Here is a 26,209-nt window from a genome sequence, read left to right on the forward strand (position 1 = left end):
ACTTCATTCTCAGTTTATTCGTCACATCCCTATCGGGGTCTCTTTCCATCCTAGTGCTGAGATCCATCCATGAAAGGAACAGAAAAAACACAGTTCCTGCCCTTGTGCAGCATATACTCTCATGGAGGGAACAGACTAATAAAAACAGGGCAAGTGAGCCAATTAAATGTTACGCTGGAAGGTGATGAGTGAAGGGGATTCTGAATCGGAGGAGAGCTGTGCTTGTGAAGTATGGCTCCAGAGGGTTCTGGAAGGGGATGCGAGTCTAAAGGAGGGAGAGGCATGCCATGCACATACTCAGGGGGGAGTGCTCAGGGGGAGGGGCGGGCTCTCAGGCCCTGAGGGGGCCACACTGCAGGCACAGGCAGGTGTCCATCTGCGGCCGAGGAAGGCAGTGGGGGACGAGGTCAGTAGAGCAGCTCTTCAGGGCCTCACCAGCCCCCCAGAGGACCTGGGCTTCTGCTGGAGTGCAGTGGGGAAGGATTTGAGCAGAGAAGTGACACTCCCTGGCTCAGGTTCTTACAGGACTCTCAGGTGCTGTGCTGCTAACAGACAGAAGCAGGGGAAGCAGAGATGGAAGCAGCAAGTCCAGCGAGAGGCAGGGGCAGGCAGGCAGGCAGCCGGGCTGGCAGTGAAGGTGGTGGCTGGAGGCATGACGCCTTAGGAACACATGCCAAGAACATCACCGAAGGATAAGAAGCTGGTGAAGTGTTAAGAATGATTCTGAGGTCCAGCCTGTGTGGCTGTCTGAATTCTCAGTGGCAGGTTGCCTAATGCATCTCAGCTTAAAGGCCCCATCTGGCACCAGCTCACCCTCCCGGAAGAGACTCAGCAGCCTTATTTCCTTTCCTGGGAGGAGCTGCTGCAGCCCCAGGGCCTCACATCTGCCGTCCTGCCTCTCTCCCCCCACTTGACTGGGTGAACTTTTGATTGACCGTTGGCATCTTGAATGTCACTTCTCAAGCCCACAGTCTAAATTAGGTGTCCCCGGTCACACATTCAGTGGCCACTGTAACATCCTAACACTCATTTCAAGTGGAACTGCTCCTTAGGGACGGGGTTTGCTCTGATGAGTGTCTCTCCCACTCACCAACACTACACGCGAGCAGGGACCATTCTGTTTGGGTTCCAGGTGAAAGCAGCACCGAGCTTGGCCCCAGAGATGCTCCTAAACACTGTTCTGAAGTTGCGTAAAGGGCCGAGAAGGGTTAAAATACCCCAACCCAAACCACCCAGTTGGCTGCAAGCTTTGCACCTCCCTCCATGCATGCCCTGCTGTGAAGTCCGGTGGCCTCTGCCCAGAAGCAGCCGCATCCTGGGCGCCCCTCTCCCTCTCCATACTGCACCTATCACCCAGAGGCCGAGCCTCTCCCCACCCGGCCTGAGACTGACGCCCACTCTCACCCTTTCCACCCAGAGCACGTTTTCCTCCTCAGTGAGACACTGGAGAGCTGACGTTTCCCGCTCGCGCACAGCCAGCCCCCAGCCGACGCCAGCCACCCACCTGCTGACCAGTCAGTCCTATGCCTGCCACACAGGAGGTGACGATGGGCTGGATACAAGGCTGAGTCCCTCGTTAGGTCTCCCCATGTCCCACCCACCTGACAAAAGGGTAGGTGGGGCTGAGTCCTGGAGAAGCCAATGGCCCGAGCCTCTCCCACCCCTCCACCAGCACCTCCGCAGTGAAAGGTCCATTTAGCATCACTGGCCATCGCGTTGCTGCGACCAAGAACCCAGAATGGTTCCAGATTTATCCGTCTGGGAAAAGAGCGAGACTGCCTCAGAGAGGTTCCACACTGCCTCAGTTGCCTTGGCGACCTCGGTTTCCCCACTCCGGAAAGCGATGTGGATAGGACTGGCCTCAGTCTCGGTGAAGATTAAATGAGGCACCCAAGCAGCTCCCAGCAGTCCGCAGCAGTGCACAGCAAGAGCTCACAGGCGCTCACTGCAGTCAGGGTTCCAAAAATATGCCTGTTTCCACCACGAGCTGTTAGCAGCTGAAGCGAAGGTCTCGTCTCGGCCACCCTGGCTCCCTCACATCCCACAACCTGACTCCTCGTTACTGTCCACAGCTGATGCGTTTACGCACAAACAACTCCCCACTGGGGTCTCCCTGTCACTGGGTCCTGATGAGCCACAGCACGGGCTGAACGAAGAGGAGCTCAGAGCTCAGGGTCTCAGGTCACAAACTACCTCCTCCTGTGGCACCGACGAGCCATAAACCCTAACTGCATCATTTCAAAGAGGGAGAACACGAGATGGCAGCGCACGCAGCATCACCACCAGAAGAGGCCACGTCATCTCTGCGTGAGCTCGGTGCCCTGGAAGACGGCGGAAGGGAGCAGGTAGAGCGAGCCCAGGCAGGGCCTCTCCCTGCACACAGAGCTGCTGCTCTCACCATTAGCAGCCCTTTTGCAGTCCCTGAGGGGATGAGTTTCCAGGTAGGTAGCGGGTCCTCAGGACCACCGCACGCTCACCCCAGGCACATGTGTCGGGGGAAACACAGACCCCAAGAAGGAGCCTGGAGTTGTCGTGAGCGGAGCTGGCCTCCAATTCCCCTTCACAGTGGGCCCAGCCCTGCCGGGTCAGCTGTACACCATGGTAACACCCCTGCCACGGTGAGTGCTCCCCCTGCCAATGGTGAGTGCTCCCCCTGCCAATGGTGAGCACTCTCCCTGCCCACGGTGAGTGCTCCCCCTGCCAATGGTGAGCACTCCCCCTGCCACGGTGAGCGCTACCCCTGCTACAGTAGAGAGCACTCCCCGTGCCCACAGTGAACACTCTCCCTGCCCACGGTGAGTGCTGCCCCTGCCAATGGTGAGCACTCCCCCTGCCATGATGAATGCTCCCCCTGCCACAGTGAACACTCCCCCAGCCACGGTGAGCACTGCCCCTCCCCCAGCCATGGTGAATGCTGCCCCTGCCCACAGTGAGTGCTCCCTCGGCCACAGTGAGCGCTCCCCCTGCCATGGTGAGTGCTACCCTTGCCCACAGTGAGTGCTCCCCCTGCCACGGTGAGCGCTACCCTTGCCCACGGTGAGTGCTCCCTCTGCCATGGTGAACACTCCCCCTGCCCACGGTGAGCACTCCCCCTGCCACGGTGAACGCTCCCTCTGCCCACGGTGAACACTCCCCCTGCCACGGTGAATGCTCCCTCTGCCCACGGTGAACGCTCCCCCTTCCCACCAAACAGCGGGGCAGCCACACCCAGACTTCACGGCACTGTTTCAAGGCTTAACTGAGAGAATAAAGGCTGAGCCTAGCATGGGGCTCCCAGCGCTTGTAGAATGGAGGTCCACTAAGACCCTCAGTGGCTGCTCGTGGTTTTTCCATCTGCACTGACACTTTGGTGCTCCCCACGCAGCCTCAGAGGTCGCCCTGCCGCACCGGTGACCGGCCAGCCCGTGTCAGCCCTCTCCTCCCTAAGAGTCAGTCTGAGGACAGGAATCAAAGCTTTAAAAAGAAGGACGTGCGGAGACCACTGATCTGCTGGTCGCCAGCAGACAGCTCCCGAGTCTCTGCCATCTTCTCTGGCATCAGGGGCTCATGACGCCTAGGGAAGGGCTGTCCTTAAAGCCAACTCCACTCTCCAGCATCCTGTGAGGTGAAACACTTCACCTCTACCTTCCTTCCACTCCGGGGCTTGGCTCTGGCCTTCAGAGAAATTATGAACACAACTAATTGGATTTCCTGGGAGCTATTATTGATAGCAAACTGGGGATCAACCATTTCCAATTCATTCCATTTCCTGTTCCTGGAGGACGCTGGGTTGAAGTGCTCCGTGCACTCAGGTGTGTCTGTGCACTCAGGTGTGTCTGTGTACTCAGGTGTCCCGGGCTGACACGTGGGGGGGACTGCAGACGGTCAGAAGGCAAGGTGCCAGCTGAGCTGTGCCAGCCGCTCTCCCACTCGCAAGCCCACTCTGGACTAACGTCCCTCGTGAAATGACAGAAATCAAAGGGAAGGGGGAAAAGGAATGTGAAATGGGGTCTCTGAGCTTCCTCGCTTCTTGACTCCCCAGTAAGACTCAAGTTGTGAGGGGTGGGGACCCGGGTGAGATTGAAGGGAGGCGGCAGGGCTTCTAGGAAAGAGGGTTGGGCTGGGAAGGGGGCAGAGCTGGAATGGAAGCCTCACTCCTTCAAGAGCAGCCCGTGGGGCTGCTGGGGAGTAAATTCTTTTTTCACCAGACTGTTCGCTCAAGTGCAAAATGGGAAAGAGAACATCTTCGTCGCCAGGATTATCAACTACAATGAAGTAGATAAAACTACGAGCACAATCTCCAGGATACAGCAGGGACTAAGGACAAGCCAATTCCTTCTTCCTTTTTCTTTATTTTTTCTTTTCCTAATTTTATTCTGCAACATTCGGTATAGGTCTGACCGCATATTACCTATTAGATACACCATGATGGGAAGAATGAATGAATGAATGCATGAATGAATGCATGCATGAATGGGAGAATGTGTGCATACGTGGATGGAGGGATGGAGAAACTAGTAGTTTTGTGCTCCTGCAGCCATCCCTTTTTGCAGGCTAAGCAAAGGAGAGGAGCAATTTAAAGCATGTACCAGACTCTGAGCTCTGCAGTGAGACACACACAGTCCTGAACTCTGGCTCAGCCATTCACCAACAGTGGTACTTCCCTTGACAGAACATGGCCATGATGATGGCAATGAAGAAACATAACCAGACAGCCAAAATGTACCAACAGCAGTTTGTGCGCTTACACACATACACACATTCACTTATCCTTCACACAACCTTACAAGGGGGTGATCATTAACTGTGCTTTTCAGATGAGGAAACTGAGGCACAGAGAGGTGAAGTAATCAGTCCATGACCACTCTGCTCCAAGGCCTTGGGACCAGGATTCAAGCTTGAGCACTCTGGCTTCACAGCCCAAATGCCAGCCCTGCACAAACCTCTCTGAATTCCCTGTATCATGAACTAAAACGCCCCATAAAAAGTGCTTAGTCTCAATCGATACCAAAAAACATCATTCCCCTCCCTTCACCCAAGTCAACACATATTTCCTTTTTATACAAGGGAAGGCTGCTGGCAAACACGGACACAAAGCAGTCTACCCTCTAGTCAAATCCAACTTAGCACAGGTTGGTAAATCAACCCTGTGCCAGTGTGAATCTGTTGTGCACCCAGGAAAGCCATGTTCTTTAATCTTCATTCAATGCTGCTGGGTGGGACCCCTGATTAGGGGGTTTCCATGGAGATGTGTATCCATCCATCCGAGGGAGGGTTGCTTCCTGGAGCTCTTACTGGGAAACCACTTGGGAAGAGCAGACAGAAGCGACAGAGCCAACATGAGACCCTGAGGTTTGGAGATGTGTAAGGAAAATGTCCCTGGGGAAGCTGTAAGCTGGTAAGTTTTGACAAAAGTATACATCCATGAAATCCTCACCACAGTCAAGACACAAACACTGGAATTACCCTCAAAAGCTGTGGCCTCTTGCCAAGATTTTGTACTTTACACGAAGTCTTAAAGTCACCAGGGGACAAGCCTGGCCCTGGCATCGTGGGAGTGAGGAAGTCTTCTCCGCTGAAGGGGAAAGAGAAATGAGACAAAATAAAGTGTCGGTGGCTGACAGATTTCAAACAGAGCTGAGAGGTCATTCCGGAGGTTAGTCTTATACCGTGTGTAGATATCTCCTTCAGTTCTTGGTGTGTCAGCCTGGCTAGAGGACAACACCTGAACTGTAATCAATAACCTTGATGCGTGAAGATGACTGAACCACTACAAAGCTTTTAAGGTGTGATCCTGTGATTGTGAAAACCTCGTGGCTGACACTCCCTTTATCCAGTGCACGGACGGATGAGCAAGAAAAAAAAGACAAAAATTAAATGAACAATGGGGGGATGGAGGATATGGGATTTGGGGTGTTCTTTTTCACTTTTATTTTATTCTTGTTTTTATTTTTTGGAGTAATGAAAATGTTCAAATATCGATTGTGATGACAAATGCGCAGCTATATGATGAAACTGGACCACTCGTTCTACAATTCAGATGATTATATAGTATGTGAATATATATTTCAACAGAATTGCATTAAAAAATTAAAAAATAACAACAGGCAGGGTCACTTTGCCTTAAATACTGAGAATCACACACAGTCCTCTGATGGGCAGTTTTCCCGGTGTGCTCAGCAGGGTCAGGTGGAGAGAAGGGACAGGCATCCGTCCGTCTTCCCCTCCCCGTCTCCCTCTCCTTCTGGCTCTACACACTGGAGTCTAACGAGGCATCTTGTGCGGGGGGGGGGGGGGGGGGAGGAGGGGGCAGGAAGAAACCGCAGTTCAACGCCACGCCCATGTTTACACCTCATTGCCAAATTTGTCTTCTCAATACCCTGAAGAAGGAGAGGGTCAGCCACTTTCCCAGCTGTTAGTAACGGGCGTCGTTTCCTTCCTTCGCTGTTCTACCGCTCCTCACGTCGTGGGAAGGGAGAGATCAGTGTTGGGTCTGATCTGCCACAGCCCTAGCTCCCATCTTCCGTACTTCCGTAAGGCATTCGTCAGTGTGACTTGGATGCAGTAAGAACTCACAGCGCTCAGGAAATGTCTCCTTAGCCCTCACCACCAGCTCAGACGTAAGGAATCCTACCCAACAAATGCGAGTTGAATGTGTGCCAACTACAGCCCAGGCACTGTCTCTCCCTTCTATGATCCCTCGTCCACAGCTCAAACGCTGCTCGACCCCAAATCTGATTTATGTACTGCTCCACTGCCTAAACCACCAACGGCCCCTCTCCCCCAACCTCCAGCCCATCCCTAGAAGGAGTCTAGAGACTTGGTGCTCCGTACACTCCTCCACCTTCCCCAGGACACTGTGCCCACCCCCGCCCCTGGCAGCATCAGCTCTGCGGGCATGCAGTGCCCTTCAGCTCTGGCAGCTTCCCTGCACAGCACATGCATTTTAAATGCCAGCTCTCCTCTGCACACGCTGAGATCTGCCTCTGAGGCCGGATCACACCACACTCGCCTCCCGAGACGTGGCCTCTGGCCCCTCGCTCACATCTCACAGAGGCCAGCCCTTTCGTCCTGGTGCCTTGGATTGCTCTGTAATGCCTGGGCTCAGGAACGTCCCTCCTTCGGCTGTCGCTCTCGGCCTCTGTGATTTCTTCTCCCTCACTGATGCTCCTTGCATCTGCCAGTGGCTCTAGCTCACTCCTGCACGTTCCTTCACTTCCTTCCTCCGGATGCTGAAGAAGTGAAGGAACCAGGAAAGCCTGAGATGCATGGACGCAGCGCTCTGTGGTGATGCGGTTTGCAGTCACGTGTTGTATTTGAGGAAATAAACCTCTCTCCACCAGAACACCCCGTCTGGGCTACTAAACATGTTGAAAGAAATGCGGGGTTATGGAAAATGTCCACAGCAGAATAAGTAAAAAAAATAGAGAGCAAAGGTTACATTTTTGTAATGGAATGCACACGCACATATGTGCAGACAAAACAGTCTCTCATGCACATTCACATAGAATAGTTTTCCCAAGTGGAATAATTACAGTTATCATCTTCATCTTTGTCCTTTTCCTTATTTTCCATAATACTCACATTATTTCAGGACTCTATGCGTGTGTATATTCAACTGAAATGAAGAAATTTAAGTGCTTAAAACTGCTTCTCAACACTGTTCACACACTGGAAACGACAAAAACAGCGAGGGGTGGTGGAGCCCTCACTCTCGTCCTGCGCTGTGGCCCCCGGCGCACTCCGAGACTGCAGGAAAGAGGCTGTTCACGGCCCAGCTGGTGCTTTACCAATGCCCTAAGGCTACTATTCAGTCTAAAATGGGGCCCTAGGCACTTATCCCAGAAGTGCTGTAAAGACAAGAAACGGGGCTTCTTGCCTCGATGACATGACGGATTCCCAGGGGGCCCTTCCCGCGGGGCTGACAGCAGCGGGCACCCAGGGCCTCATAGGAGTCCAGGAGGGAGCACCCGACTGGGAGTCCAGCCTGACCCCGCCCAGCGCTCGCCAACCTGCTGCCAGTCAGCTAGGGCTTTGCAAGTATTAGCTCACCGACCTCGGATAAAGATTCTGCAAAAGAAGGGAAAGTGTGGTCGGGGAAGTTTAGTCAGCTGCATGCAGTGTCGCTGTGACAGCAGAAAAGGAATTAGAGCCGAGAGTCATGTCTCTGAGACCTCTGAGGCTCCCGCTGCAGTACCCATGCCACCACCTGCCCTTTGCCTCCGGGGGCATCCGTGCCCTCAGCCAGCAGCCAGGGAGGGCCGCGTGCCCGAGGCATCACTGCTGGGCCTGAGCCCCCAGAGAGGAAACATGACCCCACTGGTCGCTCTGAGCTCAGGGAGCATTTTATATCCTCTGCAGGGCAGCATTCAACCCCGGAGGGGTCTTTGCTTTGCAGACCTGCTGAGCGTGTTCTCAGCCAGGGGTTAAGAGGATAAAAGGCTCAGTGCAGCAGGATTATGAAGTCACAGATTAAATGCTAAAAGAAGAAAAACTGGGGCAGTGCATTCATTTACATGGATAAGGATTTGCTGGAAAAGTAATCCAGAATGCACATCTACACAAACACTCCACATCTGAAGCCGAGGTCAAACTTCACAGAAATAATCACAAATGCTTTTATGTGGCAATTTAATATATTTAATATTAATATATTAAAATAATACTGAGAATTTAGAGACGAAACACCGTTAGGAATCACTGAGGGTACACCCTCTGTAGTAGAAGGGGGTCTTGATGGCGAGTGATAAAGTTCCTGTCAAACTAGTCTATACAGAAATAACAGGAGTGCACTGCTTTGCACAACTGGAAAGTCACACACCTGAAATGGCCTGTTAGCTTCTGGGCTGCATGGTGTCCAAAACTCAGCCACGGACCGTTCACCACAGGGGACACTGCACCCTGTCGAGGCTCCAGCAACATGTGCCTGGCAGGTTCAACTCCCCCCAACCCCAGCTGCCCCTTCCCCACAGAGCTGGGCGTTCATTCAGTCCTCAAACGTCCACACGCCCACTCCATTCCTGGTGGGCACGAGGGAAAAGGATATCATTGAATTTCAATCAGAAGAGAGAAAAAAGTATCATGTGTGACAGAACCAGACAAATCAATTCACTGCTCTCCGACAAGCCCAGATAATTGAATTTCCGAGTCCATTAGGGACGCTGGGGCTGGGCGCTCAGCTTCCCGGGAACTGCTGTCACGGGACGGGCAGTGAGGGACCCACGGCAGCAGCACAAGGTCGCATTTCCTAATCACTTGCCGATGACGCAACCGCTTTCGCTGGGCTTGAGGAAGGGCAGGCAAGTCTGTGCAGAGTGGATTTCAGTGCCTGTGAGATGCCACCTTTCCCAACAGCTCTGACAATGGAGACACAGGTCCTTTGTGCGGCGGGACCAGTGTTCTCAGCAAGCTCACCTAAAACCTCTGGGGGCAGGGGGGTCTCCTGGTGGGTTTATATGTGGAAAAGGGGTGGAAGAAAGGAGATGAATTTGAACACCAAACACGACAAATTTCACTCAGAAGGACAAGCAGTTTAATAAAGAGTCTCATCTGAGTCGGACAGTTAAGATTTAAAGTGAAATCTGAATCTATTTTCAAGGGCAAATGTGAGCTTCAACTCGGCTAACTCAGCTAACAATCTTAGAAGCAGCAATGCTTGGTCTCATAGACAGATACAAATGAGCTATTTAATATTATCGATGACAACAAATAAACACGTAATGGGTTTTTCCTGGTGATTGTTCATGTGACAATAATTCCTTATCGAATATTACTGTACGTGAAGTAAGATCTCCCCATAGCTTTCTTACCCCCAGCTCCTGTGCTGGAAACCTGGCACAGAATCCCTGCAGTTTCTTGAGCAGAAGCCAAGTGCAAAGGACCCAGGAGGCATCTCCTAATGGGCAAGAGGAGACATGCCAATCTTTCATGCCATGGGAGCTGTGAGGTCCCCATTCCATTAAGGTGAGGAGTTAACAAGGAAAGCTGTGGTTATGTGGCTTCTGGAAGCATCACGTAGACCTGGCCCAATTATTCTCAAACTTGGAATTACCTGGAGAGCTTTAAAAAGTGCTGATGCCCAGGCTCCAACTGAGCATTCTGGATTTAATTGGCCTGGAGGATGGATTTTTCAGTTTCCCAGGTGATTCCAGTGGGCCACTGTGGTCAGTCTAATGGACCAACTTGGCTGTGCCCTAGTCCCAGTTTCTTAATCCAGCACCATTCTAGGTGTTACCAGAAAGGTGTCCTGTTAACAGCCATATCAGCTGACTCTAAGTAAGGGAGCTCATCCTCAACAACGTGGGTGAGCGGTCCTCAAACCGTTAGTTGAAGGCCTTCAGAGCAAAAAACTGAGGTCTCCTGGGAAAGAAGAAATTGTGTCTCAAGACTGCAGCTTAAAATTCTGCCTGTTTGCAACCTGCCAGGCTGCTCTACGCAATTTAGACTCAAGACTATAACAGCATTGTCTGAGTTTCTGGTCTGCTTGGCTGCCCTACAGATTCCAAACTCGCCAATCGTGCCAACCCTTGAGTCGAGTCTCCAAAGTAAACACACACCCGATAGATTCTGTTTCTCTGGACAGCGCATACGGACCAGGGCTGAGATTTTCACAGGTATACTTTTGGCAATGCCCCTGATGCTTCTTAACCCGAATCACCTGGAAAGCACGTGCCATCACAATCACCTGAGCCCTGCAACTAGACACTCCCCAGTGGAGAGCAGAGGCAGGCCTGAGAATCGCATTTCCAACAAGCTCCCACATGACCCGGATGCTGCTAATCCATGGGCCACATGAGAGCACAGGTTTAAAGAGTCCATTAGGAATCAAGAACCTGCGCCTCTCTGAGCCCCCAATCTTGGGGTTTGTTCATACAAAACAACCCCACAAAGGATAGACTAAGCCTACTTAAAACTAGGCCTAAAAGTCACCCCCAAGAGAACCTCTTTTGTTGCTCAGATGTGGCCTCTCTCTCCAGCCAACACAACAAGCAAACTCGTCACCCTCTCCCTGTCTACGTGGGACATGACTCCCAGGGGTGTGGACCTTCCTGGCAACACAGGACAGAAATCCTAAAATGAGCTGAGACTCAGCATCAAGAGATTGAGAAAACCTTCTAGACCAAAAAGGGGAAGAGCAAAATGAGACAAAATAAAGTGTCAATGGCTGAGAGATTCCAAACAGAGTCGAGAGGTTATCCTGGAGGTTACTCTTATGCATTAAGTAGATATCACCTTGTTCAAGATGTAATGGAGAGGCTGGAGGGAATTGCCTGAAAATGTAGAGCTGTGTTACAGTAGCCAAGTTTCTTGATGATGATTGTATAATAATATAGCTTTCACAATGTGACTGTCTGATTATGAAAACCTTGTGTCTGATGCTCCTTTTATCTACCTTGTCAACAAATGAGTAAAACATATGGAACAAAGATGAATAATAGGGGGAACAAATGTTAAAATAAATTTAGAGTGAAATGCTGGTGATCTGTGAGGGGGTACGGTATGTACAAATTTTTTTCTGTTTTCTTTTTATTTCTTTTTCTGAATAGATGTAAATGTTCCAAGAAATGATCATGATGATGACTATGCAACTATGTGATGATACTGTGAATTACTGATTATATATGTAGAATGGAATGATCAAAAATTACGAATGTTTGTGTTTGTATGGTGTTTTTTGGTATTTAAAAAATTAATATAAAAAAAGAATCTTCGCCTTTCCTTTAATATCATTTAATGAAGAACCATGCAATCTCCCTGGACTGAGCAAGAAGCTCGGTCCACCAGAACAGGCTTTATTTATCTCATAGCAGGTACCTGCTCATGCTGCACACCAGAAATCTAAAGAGACTCTCCCTTAAGGACCTTACATCCACTCAAAGAGAAAGCAGTGCCTCACACATCACACCTCGCACACCCCATGCACAGCCACTCGCGGCATTCTAAGAGCGTGTGAGACAGCTGACACGGGTCCCTACAAGCCCAATCTGATGGAAGGTAGCCTGTGATGACGCTATAATCCTCTTGCCTCTATCTGCATCCTGATTCTCATCCTCTGTCGACTTTGGTTGCTTCCTGATGCCCCTGAGCCACTCTGCCCCTGCCTCATCAGTTTCTGCACTTGGCTGAGTGCCATCCACCCTTCAATGTCTGGCCCTGAGGTTGCTTCCTCCAGGAAGCCGCTCTGACTGCCCACAGATGGACACCCCTTCTGCATTTCTCCATGGTGCCCAGGTCTGTGTTGGTTACAGAACCTGTCACACACCAGGGTCTTCTACCTGTGTGTCCATCCCCCGCAACGCTGGACCACGGGTTGAGGCAGGGCCCCGCCTCCCATCTACTGTCTCCAGCTCCCACGTCAATTACACTAGCTTAGAGAATGAATGGACAAATGATGACTGAACAATACGAGTAAGAGGTGCCCTGTACAAACGTGACCCACATAGGGATCATAACACTTGGGTTGGACAGACTTGGCAGAAATCAAACCACAGGAACGCTTTGGGGCAGAGGCGACGTTTAAGAGGGAACTGGTAAAAGGGTAGAATTTTCCAAGCCAATACTAGCAGAAGGGTGGTCAAGAGAGGTCTGAGTAATGTGGCCTCTCTCAGCCGTCACGGCAGGTGAACCTGCTGCCCACCCCCTGCAGGGGACATGACTCCCAGGGGTGTAAATCTCCGTGACGACGTGGGACAGAAATCCTGGGATAAGCTGGAACCTGGCATCAAGGGGTTGAGTAAACCATCTTGACCAAAAGGGGGAAGAGAGAAATGAGACAAAATAGTGTCAGTGGCTGAGAGATTACAGAGTCGAGATGTTATTCTTATGCATTATATAGATATTTCCTTTTTAGTTTATGGTGTATTAGAGTGGCTGGAGGGAAGTACCTGCAACTGTTAAGCCATGTTCCAGCAGCCTTGATTCTCGAAGATGATTGTATAACGATATAACATTTACAATGTGACTGTGTGATTATGAAAACCTTGTGTCTAGTGCTCCTTTTATACAGAATATGTACAAATGAATAAAAAATGGATAAAAACAAATAAATAATAGTGGGAACAAAGGTTAAAATATATTGGATAGATGGAACGACTAGTGGTCAATGAGAGGGAGAGGTAAGGGGTATATATGTATGAGTGCTTTCTTTTTTTCTTTTTATTTTTTTTACTGGACTGCTACAAATGTTCTAAAAACTGATGATGGTGAAAAATATATAACTATGTGATGAGACTATGAGCCACTGATTGTACACCATTTACAGAATATTTGTATGTTAAGAATGCTTGTGCTTCTATGTTGCTTTACCAATAAAAATATTTTTTTTTAGTTTTTTTTTTTTTTTATTAACGGAAAGAAAAAAAAAAGAAATTAACACAACATTTAGAAATCATACCATTCTACATATGCACTCAGTAATTCTTAACATCATCACATAGATGCATGATCATTGTTTCTTAGTACATTTGCATCGGTTTAGAGGAACTAGCAAGACAACAGAAAAAAATATAAAATGTTAATATAAAGAAAAGAAATAAAAGTAGTAGTAATAGTAAAAAACAACAACAACAAACAAACCAACAAGCAAACAAAAACAAAAAAAACCCTATAGCTCAGATGCAGCTTCATTCAGTATTTTAACATGATTACTTTACAATTAGGTATTATTGTGCTGTCCATTTTTGAGTTTTTGTATCTAGTCCTGTTGGACAGTCTGTATCCCTTCAGCTTCAATTACCCATTGTCTTACCCTGTTTCTAACTCCTGCTGAACTCTGTTACCAATGACATATTTCAAGTTTATTCTCGAATGTCAGTTCACATCAGTGGGACCATACAGTATTTGTCCTTTAGTTTTTGGCTGGATTCACTCAGCATAATATTCTCTAGGTCCATCCATGTTATTACATGGTTCATAAGTTTATCTTGTCTTAAAGCTGCATAATATTCCATCGTATGTATATACCACAGTTTGTTTAGCCACTCTTCTGTTGATGGAGATTTTGGCTGTTTCCATCTCTTTGCAATTGTAAATAACGCTGCTATAAACACTGGTGTGCAAATGTCCGTTTGTGTCTTTGCCCTTAAGTCCTTTGAGTAGATACCTAGCAATGGTATTGCTGGGTCGTATGGCAATTCTATATTCAGCTTTTTGAGGAACCGCCAAACTGCCTTCCACAGTGGTTGCACAATTTGACATTCCCACCAACAGTGGATAAGTGTGCCTCTTTCTCCGCATCCTCTCCAGCACTTGTCATTTTCTGTTGTGTTGATAATGGCCATTCTGGTGGGTGTGAGATGATATCTCATTGTGGTTTTGATTTGCATTTCTCTGATGGCCAGGGACATTGAGCATCTCTTCATGTGCCTCTTGGCCATCCGTATTTCTTCTTCTGGTAGGTGTCTGTTTAAGTCTTTTTCCCATTTTGTAATTGGGTTGGCTGTCTTTTTGTTGTTGAGTTGAATAATCTCTTCATAAATTCTGGATACTAGACCTTTATCTGATATGTCGTTTCCAAATATTGTCTCCCATTGTGTAGGCTATCTTTCTACTTTCTTGATGAAGTTCTCTGATGCACAAAAGTGTTTAATTTTGAGAAGCTCCCATTTATTTATTTCCTTCTTCAGTGTTCTTGCTTTAGGTTTAAGGTCCATAAAACCACCTCCAGTTGTAAGATCCATAAGATATCTCCCAACATTTTCCTCTAACTGTTTTATGGTCTTAGACCTAATGTTTAGATCTTTGATCCATTTTGAGTTAACTTTTGTATAGGGTGTGAGAGATGGGTCTTCTTTCATTCTTTTGCATATGGATATCCAGTTCTCTAGGCACCATTTATTGAAGAGACTGTTCTGTCCCAGGTGAGTTGGCTTGACTGCCTTATCAAAGATCAAATATCCATAGATGAGAGGGTCTATATCTGAGCACTCTATTCGATTCCATTGGTCGATATATCTATCTTTATGCCAATACCATGCTGTTTTGACCACTGTGGCTTCATAATATGCCTTAAAGTCAGGCAGTGCGAAACCTCCAGCTTCGTTTTTTTTCCTCAAGATGCTTTTAGCAATTCGGGGTACCCTGCCCTTCCAGATAAATTTGCTTATTGGTTTTTCTATTTCTGAAAAATAAGTTGTTGGGATTTTGATTGGTATTGCATTGAATTTGTAAATCAATTTAGGTAGGATTGACATCTTAACTATATTTAGTCTTCCAATCCATGAACACGGTATGCCCTTCCATCTATTTAGGTCTTCTGTGATTTCTTTTAACAGTTTTTTGTAGTTTTCTTTATATAGGTTTTTTGTCTCTTTGGTTAAATTTATTCCTAGGTATTTTATTCTTTTAGTTGCAATTGTAAATGGGATTCGTTTCTTGATTTCCGCCTCAGCTTGTTCATTACTAGTGTATAGAAAAGCTACAGATTTTTGAATGTTGATCTTGTAGCCTGCTACTTTGCTGTACTCATTTATTAGCTCTAGTAATTTTGTTGTGGATTTTTCTGGGTTTTCTACATATAGTATCATATCGTCTGCAAACAGTGATAGTTTTACTTCTTCCTTTCCAATTTTGATGCCTTGTATTTCTTTTTCTTGCCTAATTGCTCTGGCTAGAACTTCCAACACAATGTTGAATAATAGTGGTGATAGTGGACATCCTTGTCTTGTTCCTGATCTTAGGGGGAAAGTTTTCAATTTTTCCCCATTGAGGATGATATTAGCTGTGGGTTTTTCATATATTCCCTCTATCATTTTAAGGAAGTTCCCTTGTATTCCTATCTTTTGAAGTGTTTTCAGCAGGAAAGGATGTTGAATCTTGTCAAATGCCTTCTCTGCATCAATTGAGATGATCATGTGATTTTTCTGCTTTGATTTGTTGATATGGTGTATTACATTAATTGATTTTCTTATGTTGAACCATCCTTGCATACCTGGGATGAATCCTACTTGGTCATGATGTATAATTCTTTTAATGTGTTGTTGGATATGATTTGCTAGAATTTTATTGAGGATTTTTGCATCTGTATTCATTAGAGAGATTGGTCTGTAGTTTTCTTTTTTTGTAATATCTTTGCCTGGTTTTGGTATGAGGGTGATGTTGGCTTCATAGAATGAATTAGGTAGTTTTCCCTCCACTTCGATTATGTTGAACAGTTTGAGGAGAGTAGGTACTAATTCCTTCTGGAATGTTTGATAGAATTCACATGTGAAGCCGTCTGGTCCTGGAGTTTTCTTTTTAGGGAGCTTTTGAATAACTAATTCAATCTCTTTACTTGTGATTGGTTTGTTGAAGTCGTCTATTTCTTCTTGAGTCAAAGTTGGTTGTTCATGTCTTTCCAGGAACCTGTCCATTTCTTCTAAATTGTTGTATTTATTAGTGTAAAGTTGTTCATAGTATCCTGTTATTACCTCCTTTATTTCTGTGAGGTCAGTAGTTATGTCTCCTCTTTCATTTCTAATCTTATTTATTTGCATTCTCTCTCTTCTTCTTTTTGTCTATCTTGCTAAGGGCCCATCAGTCTTGTTGATTTTCTCATAGAACCAACTTCTGGTCTTATTGATTTTCTCTATTGTTTTCATGTTTTCAATTTCATTTATTTCTGCTCTAATCTTTGTTATTTCTTTCCTTTTGCTTGCTTTGGGATTAGTTTGCTGTTCTTTCTCCAGTTCTTCCAAGTGAACAGTTAATTCCTGCATTTTTGCCTTTTCTTCTTTTCTGATAAAGGCATTTAGGGCAATAAATTTCCCTCTTAACACTGCCTTTGCTGCGTCCCATAAGTTTTGATATGTTGTGTCTTCATTTTCATTTGCCTCTAGGTATTTACTAATTTCTCTTGCAATTTCTTCTTTGACCCACTTGTTGTTTAAGAGTGTGTTGTTGAGCCTCCATGTATTTATGAATTTTCTGGCACTCCGCCTATTATTGATTTCCAACTTCATTCCTTTATGATCCGAGAAAGTGTTGTGTATGATTTCAATGTTTTTAAATTTGTTAAGACTTGCTTTGTGACCCAGCATATGGTCTATCTTTGAGAATGATCCATGAGCACTTGAAAAAAAGGTGTATCCTGCTGTTGTAGGATGTAATGTCCTATAAATGTCTGTTAAGTCAAGTTCATTTATAGTAATATTCAGGTTCTCTATTTCTTTATTGATCCTCTGTGTAGATGTTCTGTCCATTGATGAGAGTGGTGAATTGAAGTCTCCAACTATTATGGTATATGTGTCTATTTCCCTCTTCAGTGTTTGCAGTGTATTCCTCACGTATTTTGGGGCATTCTGGTTCGGTGCATAAATATTTATGATTGTTATGTCTTCTTGCTTAATTGTTCCTTTTAATAGTATATAGTGTCCTTCTTTGTCTCTTTTAACTGCTTTACATTTGAAGTCTAATTTGTTGGATATTAGTATAGCCACTCCTGCTCTTTTCTGGTTGTTGTTTGCATGAAATATCTTTTCCCAACCTTTCACTTTCAACCTATATTTATCTTTGGGTCTAAGATGTGTTTCCTGTAGACAGCATATAGAAGGATCCTGTTTTTTAATCCATTCTGCCAGTCTATGTCTTTTAATTGGGGAATTCAGTCCATTAACATTTAGAGTTATTACTGTTTGGATAATATTTTCCTCTACCATTTTGCCTTTTGTATTATATATATCATATCTGACTTTCCTTCTTTCTACACTTTTCTCCATGTCTCTCTCTTCTGTCTTTTTGTATCTGACTCTAGTGCTTCCTTTAGTATTTCTTGCAGAGCTGGTCTCTTGGTCACAAATTCTCTCAGTGACTTTTTGTCTGAGAATGTTTTAATTTCTCCCTCATTTTTGAAGGACAATTTTGCTGGATATAGGAGTCTTGGCTGGCTGTTTTTCTCTTTTAGTAACTTAAATATATCATCCCACTGTCTTCTAGCTTCCATGGTTTCTGCTGAGAATTCTACACACAGTCTTATTGGGTTTCCCTTGTATGTGATGGATTGTTTTTCTCTCGCTGCCTTCAAGATCCTCTCTTTCTCTTTGACCTCTGACATTCTAACTAGTAAGTGTCTTGGGGAACGCCTATTTGTGTCTAATCTCTTTGGGGTGCGCTGCACTTCTTGGATCTGTAATTTTAGGTCTTTCATAAGAGTTGGGAAATTTTCAGTGATAATTTCTTCCATTAGTTTTTCTCCTCCTTTTCCCTTCTCTTCTCCTTCTGGGATACCCACTACACGTATATTTGTACGGTTCACATTGTCCTTGAGTTCCCTGATACCTTGTTCAAATTTTTCCATTCTTTTCCAGATAGTTTCTGTTTCTTTTTGGAATTCAGATGTTTCATCCTCCAAATCACTAATTCTATCCTCTGTCTCTTTAAATCTGTCATTGTAGGTATCCATTGTTTTTTCCATCTTTTCTACTTTATCTTTCACTTCCATACATTCTGTGATTTGTTTTTTCAGTTTTTCTATTTCTTCTTTATGTTCAGCCCATGTCTTCTTCATGTCCTCCCTCAATTTATCAATTTCGTTTTTGAAGAGGTTTTCCATTTCTGTTCGTATATTCAGCATTAGTTGTTTCAGCTCCTGTATCTCATTTGAACTATTGGTTTCTTCGTTTGACTGGGCCATATGTTCAATTTTCTGAGCGTGATCCGTTATCTTCTGCTGGCGTCTGGGCATTTAGTCAGATTTCCCTGGGTGTTCGACCCCACAGGTTGAAAGATTTTTCTGTGCAATCTCTGGGTTCTGTTCTTCCTATCCTGCCCAGTAGGTGGCGCTCGTGGCACACGCCTGTCTGTGGGTTCCACCAGCGAAAGTTGCTGTGGGTCCCTCAACTCTGGAAAACTCTCGCCGTAGGGGAGGTTCGGCAGCCGAAGCGTCTTGGAAGAATGCCAGCCGGCCCAGGGTTCCAAACGCGGGGAGGGTTGCCGTCCGTCGCAGCACAGGAGAGCGTCTGGCCAAATTAGCCAGTCGGCCCGGGGCACCAAGCGTGGCGGGAGGGCGCCAGCTGTCGCAGCCCGGGAGAGTGCACTGTTCCCAGCCGACGGGGGAGTCACGTGTTTGGAAGGGATCCCCCGGTCACTGTTCCCCGCAGTCTGGGGATTTCCGACCCAACTATCTCAGTTGTTCCGGGGGGCCTCGTGTGGTGGGGGCACCAGCCGCCGCGGCCTAAGGGGACCGCCTGTCCAATTCTACCAGCTGGCCTGGGAAGGTGGAAGGGAGGGACTCCGGTCTCTTGCCGTCCCACCCAGGAAAGCCCGTGCCCCTTGGTGATCTCACCGGAGCTGGTTCTCCCAGATAGTCAGCCGTTCCAGGATGGGGTACGCTGTCCCTTTGATCTCCCTCGTGGCTCCGGGAGCTGCTCTGTATTATCTCCACTCCCCCAGTAGCTGTTCTGGAGGAGGAAAGGTGAGGGCGGCAAGGCTGTCGAGGCTGGTGGCGGAGGAGCACGGTGAAGGCGGGGGAAGAGGGCACCGTGGTGGTTGGAGAGCAGCCGGAGCAGGAGGGGGAGGAAGGGGGAGAAGGATGGCGGGCGGCTCGGCTGCTGCGGGGCGTGGGCGCCGCGCGGCGGGCCGGCGGAGAAAGAGAGGGGAGAAGGATGGCGGGCGGCTCGGCTGCTGCGGGGCGTGGGCGCCGCGCGGCGGGCCGGCGGAGAAAGCTAAAAATATTTTTTAAAAGTTACAGAAAAAAAAGAAAGGTATGAGCCCAGACAATAAGGTGAAAGAAGTTTTAAGGTCAAACCATGAAGGTTTTGGACACTACACTGAGAAGCAAGAGTAAAAGGAAGCTTGAGCGTTTTAAAACAAAGAATAAGTTACTCAGATCAACCCTTTTGGATAATAACTCCATTAATTGTGTTGACAGACTGGAGGCAAGAATTTACCAGTCTTAGCTAAAATTTAGATAGCACCAACTAGATGCCAGGACGAAGCTAGCTGCTCTGTGTATATTAATCGTTTTGTAACACCTCCTGATGCCCCAGAAGATATATTCATCATCACTCTTTACAGGTGATAAAAGATGACTCCGAGTGCTTTTAAGGGGGCTGCGGAGAGCTGAGGGCTCCTCAGTGGGGCTTGGCTGGGGATTGGTCCTGCCCTGTCGGTCAGCTCCCTGCCAGCGCCTCCTCGCCCCTCTCCCAGCAGCAGCGTCCGAGTCCCACGCGGGCATAGATGACGCGTGTTTGAGGTATGCGTTCCCTCTGAGAATTTGCTTCAGTCATTGAAGACTTTGGAGAAATGCAGGTTGACTGTTGTCACAATAAGCAGTGGGTGCTGCCTTTGCTCAAACCTGCCAGGCACGTTCAGAGAAGCAGCTTCCACGAGGCTACACCCAGCAAGCTCAGTCCTAGGGTTACGTCCTCCAGCATGTCTGCAGTGTGTGCCACAACACCCTCGTGCCTCAGAACCAAAACCCTAACGGGGAATGAGGGTGGCTCAGTGGTAGAATTCTTGCCTGCCATGCAGGAGACCCGGGTTCGATTGGGTCCACGCACGTCCCAGACAAACAAACCAGGAAAACAAATAAATGAAAAACACACAAACAAAAATTCAACAAATGGCGCTGCAATAACGGGATACTCACATGGAAAATCATGAAATGTGACCCCTGTCATACCGTATGCACACACAAAAAATAATAAAAAACAAAATTAAAAAAATCCTAATGGGATAAGCTAGAAGAGGCCAGCGCTACCCTCATTCTACCCAGCTAATGGTTTCCAATGTCAACTGGCTGCAGGCCTTTGTATCTGTAAATGCATTTTTGAGCATGCAACTCCAATATGTACATATTTATTCATAAATCATGCTACTTATATATAACATATACTATAAATATAGTGTTAGACACAGAAATACCATATGACCTGGCTCCGCCACTACTATAAACCTGAAAGAATTGAAAGCAAGGACTCAAAAAAGACACATGCACACCAATATTCACAGAATTATTCACAACAGCCAAAAGGTGGGGACAATCCAAGTATTGTCAGCAGATGATTGGATAACCAAAATGTGGCACATACACAGAATAAATACTGTTCATCCAGAAAGAGGAACGAGGCTCTAATACAAATCATAATATGGACGAACCTTGAAAACACTACAGGAAATAAGCTAGACACAAAAGGACACATTCGGTATGATTATAATTACATGAAAAATCTGCAACAGGCAAGTTCATGGAGACACAAAACGGAATAGATGTGACAAGGTCAGGAGGAGGGAAATGAGCAGTTGATGCTTAATGGGGACAGTATTTCTGCTTGAGGTGCTAAAATGGTTGTGGTAGCAGATGTGGTGATGATGGCACGACATTGTAAATGTAATTAATGCCCCTGAACTATATACTTAAAAATGGTTAAAATGGTAGATTTTAAGGTATGTCTATTTTATCACAAATAAAAGGAAAAAACAGTTCTTTTAAGTAAGGAGATAAAGATGAAATAAGCCATGTTTAGAAACAGTTATTCTATCTATCAATGGACCACATTTCCTTTTGGTTCCTACTAAGAATCTATTGCAATGTCCCAGTTGCCGGGTCCTAGGCCCGGCTTGGCTGAACCACGTGCTCCCCGAGCTCTCGAAGGAAGAGACGAGAAGCAGAGCCTTGCCTTGCTAAAGTTATGACTCTACCTCATGTTCCTACTCTCCACCAACAGCAAAGGAGCCTCGCCATGCTTGGGCATGTCCCCTCGACACATCTCCCCAACACAGACGCCTTAGCCCACGTCTCAAGGCCCAGCATGGGTGGGGAGAGCTGTGCTATGAGCCGCGTGGGTGTGACCCCCATACCAAATAGTTTCCTAGGTGAGCTCAATATGGCAGTCTGCCCACTGCCAGATCCCCAGCGTCATGGGACAGGCACGTGGAAGGAGCAGGAGAGGTGGTCCTGTCCCCTCCCGGTGCTTGCCATCCTTGAGTTATTATTTCCTTTGATTCACGATTTCTTTAAAGTATTCCTCTGAAGCCACCTGCATTTGATGAGGGTTAAAGTAGTCAACCCCAGAAAACAACTTGTAGCCGTGCATGACTGCCAGTCCCAAACCAACGTCCTGCGATACGCAGCACCCCTGTCCCCCGACTGTGCCATGCCGTGGAGCGTCCCCTTCTCTCCCGAGTCCCCAGCCACTGGGCAGGACCACGACGGCCCAGCGTGCACAAGGTGGCCAGGGTCCTCTGCGTTCCGGCCACTAGTGAACGTGAAGTCCTTCTCATTCTGTATTGAGACCATCACAAGTAGAAGCTCTAGCACATTCCCCACACCCAGATGTGCCCAGCGCACCCCTGAGGGCACACGCCTCTGCGGACGGCAGCCCCCCACCCCGACAGGAGCAGTAGAAGACGCTGAGGGACAAGCTGTGGCCTCGGATCCTACTTTGCTATGTTCAAGCTGTGTAATCCTTAACCTCCCTGATCCTGAGTGACCTGCCCAGGAGAAGGACAATTAGATCACTTACTTCCGGGTTGGTTCTGAGGATCAGGGATAAGGAATGGAGAAGTGTCTAGCCCCATGACCAGCACATGATATTACTTTTCCCCCTAACTGCAGAGCAGACAGGGGATTGATTGCCTTGCCATTGGACCCTCGAGAGGCAGTGGTCAAGCCAGGACTGAGCAGTCCTAACCTCAAGCCCAGAGCTCACCTCATTGTCGCAGGCAATTTCCGATGAAATGAGGAATTCTAAATCACGCAACGTTGCTGGGGCTTCTGCCTCAAAATGCAGCCCCAGCTCCTGACCTCACATGTGGCGATCCCTTCCCTGCAGAGATGGCCCTGGAACCCTGACCATTCCTCTCACTGCCTGTTGCAGCTCACTTCCCCAGACAGTTCAGGACACTGAATTTCACCCTCACATAACAAGGGCCACAGGGCTCTATGGTTACTTGCAGCATTAACCTCAGAACTTTCCTTTTTGAACCTGGAGTCTAGCCTTGGGTGATAGATTTCAGAAGTGCACGCAGATTCTTCCTCTCTAGAAAAAAGACGGCATCTGTTCTCTGCCCTTTGATTTGAAGCCAGCCTGTGGATTTGTTTGGTCAATAGATAGAATGCCAGGAAAACAACACTTTGCACGTTCTGAAACCGGGCATCGAGACTTATGTGTTTCCACACTTGCTCTGCAGCCTAGCAGTCATGCAGACAAGCCCGGGCTAGCCTGCGGGGACCTGGAGACCAGAGCCCACCCAGCCCAGGGCCCCAGCCTGTTGATGAGCCCAGCTGGCAGCTCAAACCCAGCCTGGCTCAGCAGAACTGCCCAGCTGAGCCCAGCCCCAGTGCCCTTCCTCAGAGCTATGAGCTAAGTTCACAGTGGTTGTGTCTGCTGCGACGTTTTAGGATGGTTTGTTACGCAGCAAGAGCAAACCGATCGCTAGGACTTGTTTTGGATACTAGTTTGCTCTGTTAACTCGGGTGCATCACAAATTCAATTTTTCCAGACTTCAATGTGCTCATCCGGAGCAGGAGGAGAGTGGAGGCAGCCAGCGTGAGTGCAGAGTCCCAGGCTGGGTGTGGGCGACGCATGCAGCCATGCCACACTGTCACACATGCAAACACAATCATTAGGCTCTTCGGAGGTGATGGATGTAAAAGACCAAGTTCAGAGGATGCCCTGAAGCAGCGGTACTGTATTTACGTCTCTGCAGAGGGCACTGGTGAATACCAATAATCTCAGTTTTTCAGGGCAAAATTTTTATATGTGAATTGGGAAGATGGCAGCAATCAGTGTGGGGCTCACAGAGACCCTTGTCTCAGCTTCATCTCCAATAACTTTACTTTTCTTTAGACTGACAGATTTAATGGAAAAAGCAACTGAGGAGAGAGAAGGTACTAAGCCAGATAGAGGAGAGAAATTAGCACTCTCTCCTTCAAGTTATGATTCATTTTCAGATGCACTAAGGATTTAGATTTTCCACTTAGCAGGAAAAACAATCAAACTCCTTTCCTTAGTAGGCAAAATCCTGCCTCATCACCACAACAGCAAAACACATACACACAGCAAAACAAACTTACCCTCTCTGAAAGAGATCCACATTGTAAAATTTATGCAGCTCTACAGAAAACTCCACCGTTCCTTGTACTTCAGACATGATCTTTGCGGTTCATTCCCTGAAAAACAAGAGTGAAATCATCAGCTTGAGATCCCAGAGGTGGCCACAGAGGGCCAGGTGTCTATACCACATGCCCAGAGGTGGTCATGGGGAGCCCAGCGTCTACACCCACACCTGGAGGCAGCCACAGAGAGCTGGGCGTCTACACTGCACACCCAGAGGCAGAGAGAGCTGGACGTCTACACTGCACACCCAGAGGCAGCCACAGAGAGCCGGGCGTCTACACTGCACACCCAGAGGCAGCCACAGAGAGCTGGGCGTCTACACTGCACACCCAGAGGCAGCCACAGAGAGCTGGGCGTCTACACTGCACACCCAGAGGCAGCCACAGAGAGCCGGGCGTCTACACTGCACACCCAGAGGCAGCCACAGAGAGCCGGGCGTCTACACTGCACACCCAGAGGCAACCACAGAGAGCTGGGCGTCTACACCGCACACCCAGAGGCAGGCAGAGAGCCGGGTGTCTACACCGCACACCCAGAGGCAGCCACAGAGAGCTGGGCGTCTACACTGCACACCCAGAGGCAGCCACAGAGAGCTGGGCGTCTACACCGCACACCCAGAGGCAGGCAGAGAGCCGGGTGTCTACACCGCACACCCAGAGGCAGCCACAGAGAGCTGGGCGTCTACACTGCACACCCAGAGGCAACCACAGAGAGCTGGGCGTCTACACCGCACACCCAGAGGCAGGCAGAGAGCCGGGTGTCTACACCGCACACCCAGAGGCAGCCACAGAGAGCTGGGCGTCTACACTGCACACCCAGAGGCAGCCACAGAGAGCTGGGCGTCTACACTGCACACCCAGAGGCAGCCACAGAGAGCTGGGCGTCTACACTGCACACCCAGAGGCAGAGAGAGCTGGACGTCTACACTGCACACCCAGAGGCAGCCACAGAGAGCCGGGCGTCTACACTGCACACCCAGAGGCAGCCACAGAGAGCCGGGCGTCTACACTGCACACCCAGAGGCAGCCACAGAGAGCCGGGCGTCTACACTGCACACCCAGAGGCAGCCACAGAGAGCCGGGAGTCTACACCGCACACCCAGAGGCAGCCACAGAGAGCCGGGCGTCTACACCGCACACCCAGAGGCAGCCACAGAGAGCCGGGCGTCTACACCGCACACCCAGAGGCAGCCACAGAGAGCCGGGCGTCTACACCGCACACCCAGAGGCAGCCACAGAGAGCCGGGCGTCTACACCGCACACCCAGAGGCAGCCACAGAGAGCCGGGCGTCTACACCGCACACCCAGAGGCAGCCACAGAGAGCCGGGCGTCTACACCGCACACCCAGAGGCAGCCACAGAGAGCCGGGCGTCTACACCGCACACCCAGAGGCAGCCACAGAGAGCCGGGCGTCTACACCGCACACCCAGAGGCAGCCACAGAGAGCCGGGCGTCTACACCGCACACCCAGAGGCAGCCACAGAGAGCCGGGCGTCTACACCGCACACCCAGAGGCAGCCACAGAGAGCCGGGCGTCTACACTGCACGCCCAAACTGTGCTTATATGGACAAGAGCTTCAGGCCAATGGGAGCCAGCAGGCCCACCGGGGCCCCCACTCAGGGCTTCCCTTTGTGGGAGACTCGGAGGTGAGGGGTTGTTTCGTGCTGTGCAGTTCGTGGCTGGGGGAGGGGCCCAGCCCCCGAAGACCCCGCCCCGCCCATCGGGTCCTCCAGGCCGCGCCCAGCCGAGGGCACACGTTGCCAGCCCGAGGAGCAAGCGCCCCCTCCTCGGTTTCTTCACCTGTCACCTGGGCACTGAGGTGGCATACAGTTCAGGGGGGGGGGACGGAACAGTTAATGAGCACCCACACAGAGCAGTCTGCGAAGCTCCTGCACGGGGAACCGGGAGTGGCAGAAGTTCTCAGGAACGGCAGCTCAACACAGCGACCCTCACCACACAGGCTCCGAAGGACCCGGCCGCCCAGAGGCCCAGGAAAAGCATCTTCCTCTGAGCCCAGGGGAGAGGCGGCTGCGGGCAGAGAGTGGACCCCCCGTGGTTGAAGGGGGACCGGAGAGGACACCAGACGGTCAGCGCGGGGGGAGAGGCCAGCAGGAGGGGCTCAGGCAGGCGGCCTTCAGGAGGCCAGGCAGACCCAGGGACCGAGACAGAGGGAGGAGCCGACACTCTGGTCGCT

At 48.8% G+C, this 26,209-nt stretch overlaps 1 protein-coding gene across 14 annotated transcripts in view; it reads right to left on the bottom strand.

Annotated features, from left to right (window-relative positions):
* The window catches only part of FAM135B (family with sequence similarity 135 member B), a 260,070-nt gene that overhangs the window by 137,971 nt on the left and 95,890 nt on the right, over positions 1–26,209 (bottom strand). For all 14 annotated transcript variants that reach the window (XM_077167760.1, XM_077167756.1, XM_077167759.1 and 11 more), the window contains one exon: positions 23,972–24,067. In XM_077167760.1, the coding sequence (XP_077023875.1) occupies positions 23,972–24,048 (77 nt within the window). In that variant the 5' untranslated portion in view covers positions 24,049–24,067. The remainder of the gene's footprint in view (positions 1–23,971; positions 24,068–26,209) is intronic.

The sequence above is a fragment of the Tamandua tetradactyla genome, chromosome 6, assembly GCF_023851605.1.
Source record: "Tamandua tetradactyla isolate mTamTet1 chromosome 6, mTamTet1.pri, whole genome shotgun sequence".
Taxonomy (NCBI): Eukaryota; Metazoa; Chordata; class Mammalia; order Pilosa; family Myrmecophagidae; genus Tamandua; species Tamandua tetradactyla.